This window comes from Drosophila persimilis, unplaced genomic scaffold, assembly GCF_003286085.1.
Source record: "Drosophila persimilis strain 14011-0111.01,24,50 unplaced genomic scaffold, DperRS2 tig00000191-arrow-pilon, whole genome shotgun sequence".
Lineage (NCBI taxonomy): Eukaryota > Metazoa > Arthropoda > Insecta > Diptera > Drosophilidae > Drosophila > Drosophila persimilis.
The window spans coordinates 952884-972361 of NW_020825298.1; the positions used below are offsets into that span (position 1 = coordinate 952884).

The window sequence follows — 19478 nt, forward strand, 5'->3', positions numbered from 1 at the left end:
ATCTCTAGTTCTAGAAGTCAGCGGCTATTGAAAGCGCGCGATTGCTCACCCAAAGCCCCAACACAGGGAATGCGTTTGCTCCGATTCGTACTCGCAGCAGAATGGAAATTGGTTTAATTGTATTTCGGGTTTTGGAGCTGCACCCAAGCGCGACATTTGAACGAAAGTTTCTACCGCCAGACCCAAGGGCGTGGCCCATTAAAGGGGGATTAATAGAAAACTGATGTAATAATAATAGTGCTCGTAAATGCCACATGAAGCGAAAGCTTTGAATGGAGGAGCTTAAAAGTGATGTGTGCACGAGTATGTTTGATGCGGCGGCTGCTGATGAAAAGGGACACTTTTAATAGACGGTTTTTTGGGACAAAAATGGGCCACCAGAGGGAGGAAGGATGATTTATTGGGGATGGTGGGGAATCGGCTTACGACTGAGCAGCTTCTGCTGTACGACCAGCGAAGCTTCAATCCCCACAGAATAAACTCAAAGAGAGCTATCCCACTCTAATAGAGAGTCGAGAGTCTGATACATATATCTTAGTCCTATTTTGTTTGTTTTATTTTGTACTCACGAAGAAATGCAACTCAACGTTGTGGGTGCTCTTGGCGGCACAGATCTGGGTGCGGCTGGGGCAGCAGCCGCTGTCCTCGCTGCAGCGGTGCAGGACGGTGCAGTGGGGCGTGTAGATCTTCGAGGGGTCCTGCTGGACGCGCTGGCAGCGCGGCTGGGGCACGCGGCAGGTGGCGTCCGCCATCACCTGGTGCATGTGGGCCTGGGCCAGGGCTGCAATGAGAATTCCCGGTCAAGGATTACTCTCCGGGCCTCCCTCTGCCCCTGTGGCGTGTGGACTCACCTCTCTCCCGCTTCTGCATCAGGGCTTGTTGTCGTCGGGCCTTGAGCGCTGCCTCGGGCGTGCCCAGTTGCTCCTCCTTCCTCTGCGTCAGCTTTCCCGTTATGTAGTTTGGCGAGTAAATGTTTTCCACATCCTGCAAAATGGTGGGGCAACAAATGTTTAGTATACGTTTGCTCATGCCAATTGATTGTAAGGCACGACGGTAGGGGGGTATGTGGGGGGTATGGCACAAAGGTTGTTTATGTTGTTCGTCCCCCCTGGGCCTTTTCTAGCCCCCAGCACATCATTCACATTACGCATACGCCGGGCCGCTCCATAAAAGTTGGCTCACATTAATAATGCCACCATTTGTGCCGTGCGATGACAATTTGTCACAATTTTTATTGTCCACACAAGGAGGCAGGGGGCAGGGGGCAGGAGGCAGGGAATAGGTGGAATAGGTGGGCACAGATTGAGGGAACATGCCAGCTGAACATTAACCAGCAGTTGGACCCACAGAAGTTCATAAACTAGGAATTCATGTGCACGCAGACGGCACCGAGAAAAACAGCAACAGGGAAAGGCCCCCCTCCCCCCTCCCCCCACCCTCCACTAACAGGCGAACAATGGTGGCACGCTTGACAGTGAAACTGGGATACCCTTACTTCTGTGCGATGGAGTGAGACTAGCTGAGAGATCTAGAAGAGTCGATAGTGCTATGCTTAGATGATTCATTAAGCACTCCATGAAGGGCCCTCCAATGAATCTCTGAATTGTTTGACAACATGCTGGACTTGTTACTTGAGATAATGATCCTTCCATTGATCGGTTATGGGCTGCAAACAGAACCGTATCTCTCATCTGCCAACTCCACAAACGAATCGAGATGCCTTGACCTCTTGAGTGCATAACAATGGCAACACGAAACAAATTGGCATTCAAGGCAATAAATACGACCGAGAGAACAATAGAGAAGGAATTGTTGGACATGGACATGAACATCGACGTGGAGCCGGACGTCCAGCTGGAGCTGAAGCTGGAGCTGGAGCTGGAGCTGGGACTTCAGGGTCCAGAGACGACCGGTCAACCACGGACCACCAGAAGCAGCGGCCACCAGCAGCAGCAGCAGCAGCCACCAACAACATCGAGACGAAGTAAAAATGTTGACCAATGCGCACAATTGGCAATTTGTGAAGTTAAGCGAAATTAATGAGCCGGCAGTGGCCATAGCTCCTCCATATACTGGCCTACCTATGTATATATAGATATATGTACTGTACAGTGCGGAATGGAACGGAACGGAACACAAAAAACCGTAAATTCCGTAAATGTGGGTGGGCCAATGGCTAAATAAAAGGCCCAAAAAGAGCAGCGACGCACAGGCCGTGGAAGTCTGTTCATTAGTCACACATTCGGGAGAGGAACGGGGAAGGAGAGGAGGTGGATGGTGGCTGGTCGCTGGTCGCTGGTCGGAGGGGGTCTGCGGTACAAGGTGCTCAAGAGCAATTGGCATAAATCTTCGTCTTGGGCTGTGGTATTGCTCTTGAGCTGCGGCTCGATGCTCGGACGCTCATTCTCATTCTCATTTTGGCTTAGTATTTCTGGTCCATTTGGCCGAGCCGAAAACAATGGCTCTTTGATGTTGGTCAATGATTTTTAGCGGTTTAACCTTGAGGCTTATGAATGGGCCCTCCATTGTTGCCTGGCCATCTTCCATATCTCCCCATCTCACTCTGCCTCTGCCCTTGCGGCTTACGGGGGATTGCGGAGCCTTGAGGTGTGAAGCCTGTCAAGAATGTGGCGTTAATGCTTGAGTCTTGAGTAGACGGCATTTGGGTCTTTGGTTTATGGCCAGGTAGATGCCCATTTGTCCATCGGCTGGCCCCACATTAAACGTTAACGCAATTTGATGCGATAGAAGAGATTAGTTTTGTTTAATGTGCAGATACTTGAGGAAATTGGATCCTAACTTGAAATGGAGATGGCAATGGTTGGAGGATTGTTACTCCTGGAGATATTTTGGATCTGGGATCTGGGATCTCTGAGGGAAAAAAGCTAAGAATCGAAATCCCCTCTTGAGCGGATCCATTGGCTTGTGATATATTTCGTGCTCTCCGTCGCTCCATTTAAATGGAAATCCCTAATGAGTTATGTCCTGGCAGAGAGCAAATTCCAGTGGCAGGAATGGGAGCTGCTGCCGCCGCCGCCGCTGCAGGAGAAGCTATCTTCAATCAGTCGGCAGAATGCAGGACCCAGGACCCGGGACACCCTTCCAAGCCGAATCCGACTCTCGAGTTTTTATCTCATTTCACAAATTGCATTTTCTAAAATCATTTTTCCTGACCCGTATACTTCCGTTTCCCGCCCGTTGCCACCCCACTTCCTGCGTCTACGTCCACTTCCACGTCTCCGTCTGCGTCTCTTCAAAGCTGCCAAGTCTCGCAATTAAATTTGTGTGTTTTTTTTGCTTGCCTCAACTGCTGTTGATGACACTTCAGTCGGTGACGTTCGTCGAGAATTTATCACCTTTAGTGTGCCATCGCCATCGCGAGAGCCCTCTCTTCCCCTCCCCTCTCTCCTCACCCTTTGAGGCGTTTGCTGCTGCCACGCCTCGTTTGTCAGCTTCATTCAATTTTGAAAACTGCAATGCCAGTAAAAGTGAGGCTGGCTCCGAGAGGAAGCTGATGCCAGACAAGCTGCCTTTACTTTCATCAAACTTCTGGCATTTGACGCCGCTCCTCGCCGCTCCCCTCCCCTCCCCTCCCGATCCGCTCCTCTGGCTGCTTATTAAAAACTCAACCGCCTGGGCTTCGCCTGCTCCCCGGCGTCTCCTGCTAGACACTTGGCTGTCGAGTTGAGTGCTGAAATATTGCTGCCTCACTGGCAGGCGGTGGCTCCCCCGACTCCCCGGCTCCCGTTATGCTCTGTCTGGTGGCCACCGCCATCAGAATGGGGAGCCAGACAGCGATGGTGGAGCCAGGGATATCATATCAGAGTTGAATGCTTGTATTTATTAGCTGCATGCTAAATTGACTCTACGAGGAACGAAATCTCTCTCTTTTTCTCGGGGGAGCTGAAAAATGCCGAAAATTTCCGCTGCATACTTTTCGGGGGACATGCAAATATTGCACATACGCCACGTGTGACGCCAGGAATGCTTTGGCAGGCAAGAAAACACAGGAAATAGATAAAAGTCGTTCTCCAGCTGAAACCCAAAGAAAGTTTTCCATTCGAAAGTTTATTGTTGGTTGGGAGGAAAAGTGAAAAATAAATTCTATCCCCAACAATGCCATGGAAAATGTGGGTTCGCTTGGGTAATTGTTGTTTACTTATCATCTGTGCGTCTCTCCCCCTCTCTCCCCCCCCCCCCCCCCCCACTCCCTTTCGCTTTCATTGTTACCTGCTTTGGCCTGATGCGTTTTGTTGCCTATAAATTGTATCTGTTGAACTTTATAATGGCAATGAAGTTGATATTTTTACGAAGCAATTTGCTCCAACTTATAGCTGTCTCTTTCTCTGTCTCTATCTCCACTCTCTCTCTATCTCTCTCGCTTTTTACTGTATTTCTTCTTGTTCCTCAACTTTTCTGCTACTGTTTTCCCTGCACAACTTTTTCTTCGGAGGCCGAGCGCATAAATTTTTATTATGAATGCACATAGTTTTCCTCGTTTGAGTTGCAGTCAGTGGCAGTGGCAGTGGCAGTGGCACTCTCCCCCTCCCTCTCTCTTTGTGTGTGTGGTGGTGCGGTGTTTGTGGCGCGAATCTGTGGCTCGGTTGGTGGTGGAGCTCGGTGTGGTTACTGTGTATTTGGCAGCTATTTTGAAACATGTTTTGCGGCAATTCTTTCTGCCCGCTTTACGGACTGCTTTCCGCCCATAAATATCGCCTAAATGAAAAGTTGTGGCAGCAGCTACAACAGCGATTTGTGGCCGCCGGAGTGTGGCACGTTATTAAATTGATGCTTAAATACTCGTGCATCCTACGAGGGCGGAACTCTTGGAATTCTGCAAGGATATCCACATGTAAATTGGAGTTCCCGCCCTCGGAGTCACTTATAATTTAATTAAAACATTTCCCACACTTTCCGGGTCACGCGAATACACGTGTAATTTGCTTTTCACTGAATAAATATGGTATGTACGTATCGTATGGTGTGCCATGTATCTTTTCCGTTATTTATATGTTGCTGCGTCAGCATTTACGCAAATTTCCCAGGTGCCTTATTTTTCATTCGCCATCAGCAGCAGCAGCAACAAAAGCAAAGAGAAAGCACCGAAAAAGCGCAACTTAAAGTCCTTAAAGTCCATCAAATGAATAATAAATGTTAAACCGAATGAACGATGGGCGCTTTTACAGTTCTCCCAGCGCCAAGATCTTTGCGGGGTCTTAACTCGGTTTCGCGCATCAGCCACGAGGGAATGTCCACACACGCTTCATTCTTCTTCGGCTGTGTCCGCCATTAAGCAGGTTAATGCTCGCCCCACCCCTCCCCCCCCTCCCGACTCGTGTATATGTATCCGTGTGTGGGGCGGTTTACAGGTATCCAGGCCCTGGTTATGCATCGCTCTGCTTGTCATCTGCAGTGGCAGGAATATAACAACAGCCGGGAGGAGGTGAGGAAGGGCGGAAGGGCGGAGGGGCGGAGGGGCAGGGCTCTTTTGTTCAACGTCAGGCTGCATTACAATGCAACTACAGCCCCTACATTGGCCCCGTGTCCCCCTCCCTGCGCCCTGCTCCCTGCTCCCCCATTGTTCAAATTAAGTTTGGCGCACCTTGCTGGCTCGGCTCTGTGTTGTAACTGACCCTGCGGCGTAGTGGACGGCCGGACACGGACCGGACTGCGTGCTGACCTCACCTAACAATGGTCTCGCCCGAGCCCACAGCTTAATGCGCCTTTGAAGCGGCAGGGGCAGCGGCACGAGGGAGGGGCAGCGGCAGGTCCCCCATGTGCCACAATAGTCTGAGGGAATTGAGAGGCCTGTCTATTTGTGAACTTTCACTCGGGCATCTGTCCGACAATCCAGCAGTCCAGCAGTCCAGCAGTCTATCTGTCTATCCATCTGTCTCCGAGGAATGTTTGCTTTGGAAGGGCACAAAGGGCAGAGGGCAACGTGGGCGGGAGACCTCCTGGCCTCCTACCAGCTGTCGGATGTAGATGTGAATTATAGATGTGTCGGATATGGATTCAATTTAGGATTTCAACAGCTGGCATACACGTGTTCTAATTGATTACCTGGAATCGATTCGGAATACATTTTGAGGATGAAACAAGCCTTGACGTCTTTCATTGCCTTTAGGTGTGATTTGTTGTACATAAAATGGATATTTCGATCCTCCCTAGTCCCCAAATGAGAGTTCTCTAGGACGGAAAACCTCCCATCATCTTTCACCCGTAATTGTATCTTTGAGAAACTAAGGAACTAAAACCCTACAAAAACTATGGCCAGAAATGGCAGCCTGCTTAGCCAGAGAACTGCTGAAAGTCTCATTAATTAGCCCTGGCTTCTTGGGAGCTGCTGGTAGTTGTTGCTGGCAAAGAAACCTCAAACAAGGACAACATTAATGACTAAGCAGGCCTGGCCGCAAAGGCGTTCCACTCTGCCGTGGCCACCTCTGGAGCCCCAACTATTTTGCAATGCAAAGCGGCGCAAAAAACCGCAGCGGGCGCCAAAAGTTTACTTTGCATAGATAAAACCACAGAAATACTTGCCAACTTTGCGATGTCTATCCGTATCCCTTGTGCTCCCCGATGTCATGCCACAGCGTAGCAAATCCTATCTTCCTCCCTGTGCTAAGTGTGCACCAACCTGGACATGTCCACAGTCCAGGGTCCAGGGTCCTGCCGGGGGCAGCAGCTTCTCACATGCCTGCCACAGAGCACAGCCAGAGCACAGAGCACAGAGCGAGCGGCAGCCAAAAAGTGTCAAATTTATGAACGGCTTGCAAAACAAATTTAAAACTGCATCGCCAGGGCATGGCAGGTCAGACCAGGGCCAAGGGGCAAGGGCTATGCACGGGCTGGCAAAAGTTTAAAGTCCTGCCTGCTTTTAGGCGAAAAACACAGACCGCAAAAAGTTGCCGTTACAAAAGTACAGTACGCCAAAAAAAACTAAAAGAAGGGTGTGCCCAAAAACCAAAATGAATTTTCAGTGTTGCCAACTTTTTGTGGGACTGTTGCGGAAGGGTGGAGAGGGTGGAAAGGGGGGAGAGGGGGCGAGGGGGCGAGGGAGAGTGCAAGAGTGCAAGAGTTACGCATATTATTTGCTCAGCGCTCGCAAGGGGCACGAAGGACTGTTCGTGGGGCGCTAAACTAAACGCTTGCCATAAATTCATTTAGTAAGGCAACACTGGCCATAAATTCCCAGCTATCGATTGGACCGGAAATCCAACGCAGATTTCCTGGAGGAGCAGCGAGCGGCAAGGGGAGGATGTCCGAGTCCGGGCAACGGCAAAAAACCAGCAAAATACACGCTACAAATGCCAAGGGCGATAAAATAGTTTATGCCCTTCGATTGCACTGAAGAGCAACGAAGGATACATTAGCTAGGGCAAAGGGGATGCCTAAGCGAAGTGGGAGGCGATCGAGGGAGTGGAGTATCCAAGGACTGGCCTCTCCAACCGATTGAAAGATGGTTTCACTGCAATCCAAGGGAGATCTGAGTGCAAAATCCGTCCAGAGGGAGATATCTAGAGACATTAGAGTATATCTTTTACTCCTCCATGGCGGAGAATCTTTTATCACCTTCTATGTGGTACTTTTTTGTTGCCACAACTTTCTGTTGCAGTAATTTTGTTCCATAAATCAGATTTGTGTTTCGGCTGCCAATTGGGCGGGGCCGAAAGGGTTGGCTTCGATTTGGCCAGAAACATGGCAACAATTTGGGGAGCAGGAAAAAGAGAAACAACACGAACTGCGAGCAAGGCGGAAACGGAAATCAGAGCGCCATTTCGATAGGGAGGCGGAGAGAGAGGGATGGGCGGGAGGGAGGGAAGAAGAGGAACTCGCTTACAGGTCCCACTCCTCGTTATGAATGTGGCAGCAATTAAAGGCCAACAACTGGCGCGACAAAGATTCATTGGAGGTGCGACAGTTAGGATCCAGCGGACTCTCATTATGACCTTTTTTGGGTTGCTGCGAAAAAAACTTAATATTAATGACTTGCTGCGAAATTAATTTCTTCACTTGACTTTCACTTGGTCGCGTCTGAATCGGCAATGCAGACGACGGAAGAGATCCCCTTCCCAGTGCCAGTCCCACTCCTTCCCCCATGTACTCCCATGTACCGAGGACCCGTCCTTGCCGCCCATCCAAGTGGGTCAACATTGATTTCCGTCTGTTGATGGCCAAAGACGACGCAGCTCATAAATATTCCAAGCGGCACGCGCTCCTCTCGCCAAACAACCGCACTCGCAGCAATCTGCCCCGTCAGGCCCAGTCCCTGGCTCAAAAAGTGGCAAGACGAGGCGACAAAGTTGCTCCGGGAAGCGGGAAGCGGCCAGCAGTCCGGGGCACAACTGGAGCTTGTGGCATTGATTGAAAATAAATAAATTCGTTCGGTTCGCTGGGGATCTGGTCAAGACCAGACGGCACTAGGGATGCTCAAGAGACGGGAGTGGACAATATTTCTGGGGAGACTCCCCCATGGGGGAATTGCAGAGATATCCTTTAAGAATTTAAGAGCTGTGCAGATAAATGTGTAAGAGAGGGAATGGCCTTCCTTCCAACTATTTAAGATATTATTCCAACAGCGATATTCGAAAGTTATGGAAGATTTGTTTCCCTTTGTCGCTGTCGTATATCGTCGCTCAATTCTTCAACTTTAAGGCCTCGAATGTCCCTCTCTTCTCTCCCTAGAACTCTGTCAATCAATTACATTTTCAGAACCATTTTTAAGTGCATAAATTCCAGGCAAAGATTCATCTTTCGTTCGGAGTAATTCCTGGAAAAGGTGTCCTCACATGCGAATCTCTCGCCGAGTCCCAGTCCTGAGTGCCCCTCGTGCCGCACATCCTCCTGCGGTGGCCTCAGCGTTTCTTCGGAAACGCATATTTCTTCATTTCATCTTTTCGAACATTTCTTTGCCTCCGTCTTGCCTTTGCACACACATTATTTTCGGATGCTTTGCGCGGGTTCTTCCCGGGAATAAATGCGTGTGCGAGAACCCGGCGAAAGTGTTTCGCATGCATATTTAATGCCAGTTTATGGAAGTTCCACCTCCTCTGCGGGCACATCCTTCAGCCGGCTCGGCTCCCTGCTCCCTGCTCCTCTGGGATGCTGCAATTTATTGATTTCATTCGGGTCTTATTCAATTTTTCATTTTCTTAAACATTCCCTTTCATAATTCGCCGAGAGGGCCTTATCGCTCCGTGACAGGCCGTGGCAGAGACAGAGCTTAAGTTGCCTTGAATAAATGATGACGACGAGGTTGCCAAATGCCTGTCGAAGGGCTTGAGATCCACGAGCCACGAGGATGGGGCCCAAAATTAACATTATCGCTGCTCTTGGTGTAAAGTTTCTTGAGAATTTTGTGCAGGCTTTTATTTTGTATTTTACCAAAGCACAGGAGAGGATGAGCACGGGGGAGGGGCGGGGGTAGGAGTATGGGTGGGGGGGGCATGCTCAAGTCAACATCAATTGCCTTTGATTCTGATTTAAGGTTCATTGGCTTGGTTCTCAGCTGAATCCCCCGATGCCCTGCCCTGGAGCCCCCATTCCTTTCATCTCTTGTATCTTTTGGGCTCCTCTGAGTATCTTTTTGTTCGTTTTTCTGGGAACTTTAGTTCTTTTCGCTTGAGTGATTTCATTAGCCACAAAAAACTTTCAATTGATTGCTGATATACAAATATTTTTCGACAGCTTCCGATAATCCGGTGGCTAATTGCTCTCCCTCCCTCCCTCCCCCTCCCCCTCCCCGCCCCACTCGAACCAGTGTCAACGGCTGCCCCAAACTGCTTGAGATTTCTCCGCTCCTCCACGATGCCGCCCGCTGTTATCATTCCTGAGTTCCGTTGAAGTGGGGCTTGGTCTGGGGATGTGCTGGGAGGGGGGGTTTATCGTACGTTAAACCCGGAGAACAAGTGCCGTGTCTGTTGGTCCCAGCTCTCAGGGGGAGCCCTGCAGAGCGCCTGCACTTTGAACTTTGTCTGAGGTTTGTTGCCGGCTGCTACCCTTTTTTCCCCCCGCCTCCCCGCCTTTTTTTTCGTTCGGAGATGTTTGCTCTAAGTAATTGAATGGCTCCGTCCCTGGCTTCGGCTTCGGCTTCATCTTCGGAGTCTTACAATTATCTGTACTGTAAATGCAGTTCCCCCTAGCTCTAGCCCTGCCTCTACTCTTCTATCTGTTGCCCCTCGCCACCCTTTGGTTATTGTAGTTGCCGCCTTTCCCTTCTCTAATGGAGGCTAATGAACTGTGGCCACGAGGGGCAGCAGGAGCAGGTAGAACCTGTGCGTGTACACAAATCTAATTAGTAAAGATGATGACGATACAAGCAATCTGTGCGACTGTGGCCTGGCTCCTCCGGAGATCCTTTGTGAAGGTGCAGCGGAGAGGGATATTAGGGCACGCCGGAGGAAGGGGAGTCTCTGGAAGCCTGGGGGAAACCCTACAGACACCTACTTTATCACATTTCTATGCTGCCAGGTGTTTGGATACGGTCATTCCTTGCAATCCATCCACTTTGCTGCAGATCTTCCGACTGCATTCATCACTGATGCAACACCATTTCCAATATCATTCCCTGCTCTGAATAAACATTAAACCCATAGAAAAGACTCCCATTTGCACTTCAATTGTGTTCCTTTTGACTTTTTCAACCATAAAACTTGTGTGTTTCTTGGGCAAACAGAAGTCTGTTTGTGCCACAAATTCAGTAGAAAGTGAAGCAAAGATAGGAAATAGCAGGCCAATGGGAGCCCTGAAATGTTTGCCATATTTATAAGCAACATTCGTTATAAGCTGCATTCGACAGCTGCTCACTTGGGCCCCTCCAGCACTGCTCCAAATAGGAGTAAAAAAGTAATTAAAATTCCATGTGGCAGCAATAAAATCTGGCCACATATCCACACATCCACATAACCAGATATCCACATTCATATATATTTAATAATTAATCTTTGTTGCACAAATGTTTGCATTAAATTAAAATCGCAAACGACAGCGGAAAATGTTTTATATAAATCTATAAATCCACTCTACAGGACCCAGCACACTCGTACGTACACTCGTACTCGTGAATACATACGTATGTACTATATCCCTCCTTCAGACTGAACAAATGAATGCCTTTATGGGGTTTTTGCGGGTCACAAATTGAATTTGCCAATTGTCCATTTGATTGTTTGGATTGGAGTCCGCCCCCCCCAAAAGGCGGACAACTAAATATTTGTTTAAAATATTCTCGTTTATATTTAATATATTTCCACGGCGTAGAGAAGAGGGTGCCATGAATATTCCGATGGACATTCGGTATAATATATCGGATTAATATTCCCAGGATATGATCGGTCGAAGAACAGGTCTGCTACTTGCTATTCCCCTAGGAGATTCCAACGACACAAACCCACGAAAAGGGTATCTGTAGACCCGAATCCTTTCATTCCCTGCATTTATTGTCGTGAATGAATATGCAGATGCAGGGATCCAGTGAAATCTGATTGTTGTGGGGCGTGGGATCGGGTTCCGGTTCCGGCATTTGACAGTTTAGGGTTTTTCGGGCAAATAAATTGGCAGTTGAGCAAACAAAATGCCAATCCCTGTTTTCCAAAAGCGCGCATTTAAGGCGGGGGTTGTTCTGCTCGGTCTGGGGTCATTCCCTTCTTGAAAACGTGGCCACAACCACATAAACATTGACCCACATTTCAATTTATTTTATTCGGTGTTGTCGCTATCGCTGTCGCTGTCGCTGTACCAACTGCTGGCAGGGCTCTTCCGTGATTTGTGCGACAAAAACACAAATGAAAGTCATAAATTTGCGCAGAAACATGCCAGGCTAGGGGTTTGTTTGTCTCTCGCCCGCATTACCGTCAACCCCAAACCCCTAACCCCAACCCCAACCCCAACCCCCATTCCAACCCAATTGTAGGTCAGAGAGTAAGTAATGCAAGTAGTGTGTAGCCCACGACATTTCCAGTCAAATCAGCGTCAAGTTCTGGCCAACGTTTCAATTAAACTAAGTTCATTGCGAATCATTTCGCCCAGAACAGAAGAGAAGAGAACAGAGCAGCCCATAACAGACCCGACCAGACTGTTGACAGACAAGAGCCAGACAAGTCACGTTTTCACTCTGAGCCACTGACACAAGCGCCAAGAGCTATATCGAGTACGAGTATGGTAATGAATCGCTGGCGAATACCCTTAAATGGCCGTGGGTTCGCTGGAGTCGGAGTGGAAGCAGAGCGGAAACGGAAGCAGAGTCTATTAAACTTGAAATACTACTAGTAATTAAGGAATGGAGACGGAGAGGGATGTAGCTTTATAGATCTTCCTGCTAGTGTATTTCCATCTTCGTCTTTCGATTCCCGGGCTCCCTTCTGCCTATTTTTTGCATGGCAATCGTCAGTCGCCGCCGGTTTTTAATTGAATATTCAAGGCACAGCCGCAGCGCTTTTCATATTGATAGACAGGTCTCCGTCTCCAGTGGGTGCGGTGACAACGAGGGGCGGGTGTGCCGAGCGGCAGCAGCAGCAGCAGAACAAATAGTGTTCCCCCCCTGTTCCCTGGTCTCGAAGATAAGGCGAGAGGCAGATCCGTTCTCTATTCATAGAGTAAATATTTGCAAAGCGACAGCAGATGCAGCTGAGGTTCTGCGCTGGGGGGGAGGGGAGGGGAGATCTTGTTGTTCGTTGACCAACAAATTGGTCACGATCGTTAAGCAGACGCCTATTGTAGTACGACTGTGTGTGTGTGTGTGTGTATGGGATCGTTCGCAGGTCATCTACCCGTGTGGCGCACCAACGACAGATGCATTTCTGATGATGACGACGATGACGATGATGGGGGCGTATATGGCGAAGTTCAATGCAACGGAAGTGCCGGCAATTGTCAGGAGTGGTTCGGTTCAGTCTTGGTGTGGTTTCAGTACACTTCACTTGGCACACGGACCACACACTCAAGCACTCATAGACTGAGGCACTCGTAGACTCATGGACTCATAGAAGACGTGGCTGGGGGGCAGGGGCAGGGGCAGGGACAGGGAGTAGCAACATGTGGGAGGGTTTTATGCTGTTTTGAGTACTTACATGGCCATCGTTGCCGTCTTCTAATGTCTTTGCAGCACTTACCTGCAACGAGAGAGAGAGGGCGGAGGAGAGGAGACAAAATTATTGCAGTTGTACCAAAAAGTTGCTCGTGGGTTGCTCCAAACAAAGTTGCAATTGTCTTGAGTTCTCTTCTGTTCTGCCGAGTTCTGCTGAGTTCTGCCGAGTTCTGTGTCTGTGGCACTCACTAATGTGCGCAGCCATTTCGGGGCTGGCCAAAGTTTTACTCTTTTTGTTTCAGCAAAGTATAAAAACAGTTGCTGGCAGTGCTGGGAAGTGAAGTGCTTAGTGCCAGTGCAAACAGTGTTGCCCAAACGATGGCCGGGCTGCCCCAGAACAGGCGGGGAGTGGTTACGGACGTACTTCAAAGTTCTACTACTCTCTGGTGCTTCTGCTGGATGATGGCTGGAGTGTGTTGCGGAATATACTCGCACTCGGGAAACTCTACTCAATGGGGAGACTCAAGGAATCTGGATTGTGGGCGGGGGAGGCATCATTAGACGCTGTTTGCATTTTGCATGTGAATTAGCCACAAATTTAATGATCAATGTAATGGACTGGCACTGGGATGGCTCTATGTGCTACGGACAGGGTATAGACAAGATATAGCAAAGCGAATGCCTCCTGTGGAATGGAGGTCGTTAAGGTGCGATAAGATAGAATACAAGTGGGGCACCATTAAGATGGATTTGTGGAGACTTTTCCCATATCTTTCTTCTTCCAAGCAATCCCCTGACAATCCATTTCGTCCTTGACACAATGTGGAATGGAATTATCTGCAATCGCATAGAATTTATTCCCATTACAACCTTGTACAATTCACCGAGATAATCTTTTGGCAAGGAAAACTGTAATCCCCTCTACCTGGGCTGCCATTTGCACTAAAAGTTTTCCCCTTCGTATGATGAGGGTTTTTTCTGTGCTGTGCCCTGCTCCTCCCCCTCCTGCTCCCCCTCTATAATCATAATCAGCTCATATGCAAACATAAGCTCTCGCTGGCTCTCGCTGGCTCCCGCGTGGGTGTGTCTGTCTTCCTGCAACTGCCACCTGCCTTCCGCCCGGCTCTTCTTTGCACACGTCTGTCGTTGCAACAAGCTGCAACTTGTTGAGTCATTTCGGTGTTTAGTATTCAAGTGTCGGCCCCCAATGGCTAACGAGCCATCAATCATCGGTCGAACTACCAAAACTTTTGAGACCTGTCCAATCGCCGGCAACATGTTGCCCACTGGCAGCCACAATGTTGCCTCAACATGGATGATATACGAGACGAGCGTTTTTCGGGCTCTAAACTTGTGATTAAATATGACGTGGACGACGACTCGCTTTGGGGCTGTTGACAAGTGAAATTGCATTCCACTAGCCACAAAACCCAAACTTAATTGCCCGGGCTAATGTAATGTATAATATTACAGCGGATAAAGCCTTCCCATGCCTCCCATCGAACAATGTTTTCCCGATGGTTTTTGTGGCTGGAAACTTTCTCGCAGACAATGCCGGAGACAGGCCAGCAAATTGCTGCAGTCAGGCTCTCCTCAATTTTGCCGTGGGTGGTCGTCGGGCCCAGGCCGTGCCTTAATTTAATTATTGCACAAAAAACAGGCCCAAGAAAAGCGAGGAAAACCCAAGCCAAAGCCAAAGCCAAAGACTGCATTTGCACAATTGAAATACGAAGTTTTTAATCAACAAAAAGTCAATTAATGCGCTATAAAACGCCACCAACACATGTCGCTCCACATAGTTCCCTCCCCCCGGGCCCCCATTCCCCCGCATCGCCCGCTAAATGATTTTTAATTGCTCCGTCAGACGGGGAGCAGCTGGCATTTGCCGACTGCCGACTGGCGGTAAAATCTTAGACAATTGGCTAACTGGAAAATGCACAAAAATGGTCGAGTCGGCTAATTGCATTGCAGATTTTGTCGCTTGGAAATTCATTTACTGGACTTGCAGCAGTTTTCATCGGGGGTCTATGCGGCTCTGCAGGGGATAATCTTTCCATTGATTTTCGACTGAGTGGATTGAGTGGAAAATGCACTAAGACTCCACAGATTAGAGCATATCTCTATCTCGTACGATTTGTATGCATATTTATTGCACGAAGAGTTCCTTCGGAAAAGCTCTGCTATTTCTGGGTTTTCCACGGGGCCTATCAAGTGACTGTCGTCTATTTTCGTTGACACACAGCCAATTCTATTTCCATCGCCCTGGCCAAGGGAATTTCCTCCAATTTGTGAGTGATTGGTGTCAACTGCTGTTGAATAATTTGCCATACGACGGAATTATTCAAAATTCGTTTAGAAAGTGCCTGAACATAAACGCCTCCAATTTTCGAGATGTCGCTGGGGCAGGGGCAGGGGCAGGGGCTGGGGCTGGGGCTGGGGCCAAGCCCGCAAGTCGCCAGACCAACAATATAATATTCATTCATTCATACACTCGAAGAAACTGTCAACAAATTATGCAAAAACGAGGCAGCGGAGTCCCCCTTGGCGGAGCAGGACCGACCCCAAGACCCCGAGACCCAAAGACTCCGAGAAATGTTCTCAGGCAGACACTCCTCGGTCCTCGGAGAAGTGGGCGCACGCGACAATTAGCACATCATTGACACCATGTGCGGCAAATGGAGGGACAACAGAGGGAGACGGAGAGAAAGAGTGGAGTGGAGTGGAGAGAAAGAAGAGAGAGGGAGAGGGAGGGAGAATGCATGCGATATTGAGCTCTTTTGTGCTCCATTCTGCCGCTGCTGTCTTCCCAAGAAATGGAGCATTTTATGCTCCAATAAAAATAATTAAGTGGCGTAATTGATAATGACTTTTTTGCCTTCGTTTTTCATTTGTGTTTTTATTATTTTATGTCATAATTTTTGGAATTTATGGCATCATTTTGAAAGGCGTCGCCAGTGCGGGTTAAGTGTGCTCTCCCTCTGATACCCTGGGAAAGGGTAGGGAGTCATGCAGATGTCCGAGAGCCACACAAAAGGCAAGGATTGCTTACAGGGCATACAACTTATTGTCGATATATCGATAGAACGTTCCATGGCTCCACCTCCACAATGGATCTTCAAGGGTATCTAATGCTTCGGTTCCCGTTTCAACCACTGCATTCATGTTTTATTGTTATTATTCCCCATTTCTGTGTGGTGACAGAAGCGTGACAACAATTTTATAATCGATGTTGATAAGCGGTCGAAAAGGGGGGGAAGTCGGCATTCGGGGGACTGCTGGAGCGGGGAGTGGGTGAGATTGGGCGGTGCGGATGCAAATGAGCAATCATCCAATTATGGATGTTTGTCGGATCTGTCGGAGCGAAAGTGGAGGCGATGGGGAGACCACTCAAAGTGTCAGCAAAGATCAGTGTTTTTAGTGGGGAATAAAACGAAGTTAATCGCCGAACAAATTGCAGATGAACTCTGGGACAGAGGGTAGGGTTTTGAAACCGTAGGAAATTGTAGAACCAGATCGTCTATAGAGCGGAAGTAGAGCACTCTTTGACAGTGATACCCTGCAGTCTTGCAGCATCCTTATAGATTCCCCAACTAGCCTTCACCTTCCACTCAATGGCTGAAAACTTCTCCGTGATAAGCCACATTATTAAGAGCTCTCCGTGTTCCCATGGACTGAACACCTCCAGTCCGCTTCGATGCCATTTTGCACCTCAATTCCGTCCGAGTCGATGTTGATTGAGACTTCAATATTGATTCAAGTTGAGTTTCCTGCTGGCTGCCGCTGTCGCTGCCTGAAATTCCTGATTCACTTTCAGTTCTGCTGCCCCCAAAGAGCGCCCCCGAAGAGCATCAGCGATTCCCGGCATGATTGTTCCTCTTGTCTGCAGTACAGTTGTGTACACAGTGACTAAGTCAAGTTCGTGAAAATGAAAGAAAAAACTTGTTCAAGCTCTGCCATTGACAAGCAGAGAATGCTGCAACGTGCAGTGACAACGAGAACATAAAAAGTATCAAGTGCTCTGTCGAATCGTTGAACTTTTGAACACGCCCCAGTCCCAGCCCCAGCCCCAGTCCCAGCCCCAGGCCCCCCTCCAGCAACGCCCCTGACATTACCACTCGAATGCCTACTACCAGAATGAAGCAGGCGGCTGCCATTGATGGCCCAAGAGCCCAGAGTCAGAGTCAGAGTCAGCGTCGGAGTCGGAATGCCATTAAAGTGATCTACGGTCTTGTTGGAGCTGCCAATATTGTGAGCGTAAATATAAATCGCCGGCAAACGAAATATAAATTATAGTTTTGTACACGACTGTATGCCTGCTCACAGAACTATTATTTCACTCCCTGCCGAACGGAGACAGTTGTTCCATTCAACGAATGAGGTAAATGAGTGGGAATACGCAACAATGAATGTAAATAGAGACGAGAGATTCGTATTCGTATTTGCTCAGGAATAGATGATAGTTATAGTTATTGTGGCATCGAATACATTAGGTGCTCGAACAGAATAAAGATGAATAATGCATGGTTAATGACTGAATTATTCGCATGGTGACTGGGAATATATATGTGTCAATTATCGAATAAAAGGGGACATATTTTGACCTAGAAAACTAACAACAAATTGGAATATACATTGCACTTTAAAGAAAATTAAGTTATTGATGGAAAGAAGTCCTTTTTAAAGATAATAAATAAATCTTTGCTACGACTAAGTTGTAGGAATCTTCAGTAGTAAAAAGCTAGTTAAAGCCCACAAAACCCACAAAAATAATTAGCTAATCGATTATGCAGATCTAGAGGAACGTAAAACGAACGGAAAATCGTTATCACTCTGGGGTTTTCCTTATCTAATTTGATTCAAAGCATATTGATTCACAAACAAAGACGAATTTTAACAGGAAGTTCAGTGAGTGGCTCATTGGCGGCGAATCCCCCACATCGCTTCTCGCTTTTCTTGGCTCTTTTCAAAATTAATCCAACAATAAATCTCTTCTCCCCACCCACCGCACAGAAGGTCAGTCGGACAAGCACTAATTAGCAACGCCCACTTTCGGTTTCGCTTCGGTCCGACTCCACGACTCCACGACTCCACGCGGGACCGTTTCAAAATGTATCCAACAAATGCATAACTTTTCCAGTGGTCTCCAGTGGCCAGTCCCCAGTCCCCAGCCCCCCCACAACCCACTCTCCACTCTCCACTCAATGTGTCGTGTCCGACTTCGAATCGGACTTCGATTTCAATTTCAATTTCATTTTAGCTTTGGCTTTGGCTTTGGCTTTTATTGATTGTAAATACTTGTGTTCAACTTTGGTTAGTGCCAAGTGCTGCATGTGTCACTTTTACGTAGCTTTGTGTTATTTACATTCAACTTGGAAGTGGCACAGCCAAGGGAGAGACCAAGGGGAGGGCGGGCAGACCCTACATAAGGAAATCCCCTTCAATGTCGTGAAATCCGCAGAGCGTAACCGACCTGAACAAGGCAAAATCGGGGGATTGTGTACACCATGAAATGCTGCTGAAGCTCATGTTTTTATAGTAATTGAACGGGGGTTCAGGTGTCCATTGTTGGCTTAAATTGTGTATCTTACAGATAATAATTATCTGATAAACAAACTTGCACTTGCTGAAAGACGCAGTGGAATCGGATGATCGTAAGGGATTATTGGGATCATTCCTCATAAAATATTTCCAAGAATTCCTTAATCTATTTATTGATATTCCACTGAATGATTGATCTGCGGATCGTTGAATGATGTATGATTTGTACGCTTTGAACCTCCTTCGAAAGCACGGAATTAACTCTACGGAACCCTGACATTATCCTATCAAAAGAGTCATTCGAAGACTGGAACTTTGTCCAAAGATATCTCCATTCAACCCTGATACTTCATGAATTAATTCCCTGAATGCTAGCCTATCATTATCATATTAGAGCCCCATAATATTCGACTCTCCAAGTGCATGTCCAGCAGCCAATTACCGGAATCCGGCATATCCATCGTTGGAGAGTGGCCCCAGCGTGACCTCCATATCGCCCGACAACCGAAAACCAAAACCGAAGCACGAACTCTGAACTCTTTGATCAATTAGGTATTGGGGGGACCTGCATTTGCCACTAGTGCTAGTCTAGTGCCTCTGAAGCAGAGGATGCTCTGCCCTCTACCCCCCTCCATTAGAGACACGCAAGAGGCGAGGCTGGGTGTGGAGGAGTCTCGTTCCCGTCTATAATTTGTTTGAAGAAACTGTCCCCAGTGAGTCGTACCGTGTGTGTGGCGTTGTGTGTGTGTGACACACTTCAAGCTGTCAGCATTTGATGGCTCACGGTGGCCACTATGCAATGTCCACCATCCACCATCCAGTATCCACTATCCAGACACCCCCCTCCCATAGCAGTCCCGTCCCCCACTCAAACCCAATTAAGCAATTTGTGGTCGACCATCACATGGATCACGCA

General features: G+C 48.2%; 2 protein-coding genes across 5 annotated transcripts in view; one reads left to right on the top strand and one right to left on the bottom strand.

The window, feature by feature from the left end:
- LOC6595463 (dynein-1-beta heavy chain, flagellar inner arm I1 complex) overlaps positions 1-19478 on the top strand; it is a 106661-nt gene that overhangs the window by 50230 nt on the left and 36953 nt on the right. The window lies entirely within an intron of this gene.
- LOC6595459 overlaps positions 1-19478 on the bottom strand; it is a 69020-nt gene that overhangs the window by 7814 nt on the left and 41728 nt on the right. For 2 of the 4 annotated variants that reach the window (XM_026988487.1, XM_002020856.2), the window contains exons 2-4: positions 13068-13109; positions 852-984; positions 570-781 (exon numbers count right to left, since the gene is read on the bottom strand). In XM_026988487.1, coding sequence (XP_026844288.1) covers positions 570-781; positions 852-984; positions 13068-13109 — 387 coding nt within the window. The remainder of the gene's footprint in view (positions 1-569; positions 782-851; positions 985-13067; positions 13110-19478) is intronic. The other 2 variants (XM_026988488.1, XM_026988489.1) reach the window with 1 other exon arrangement.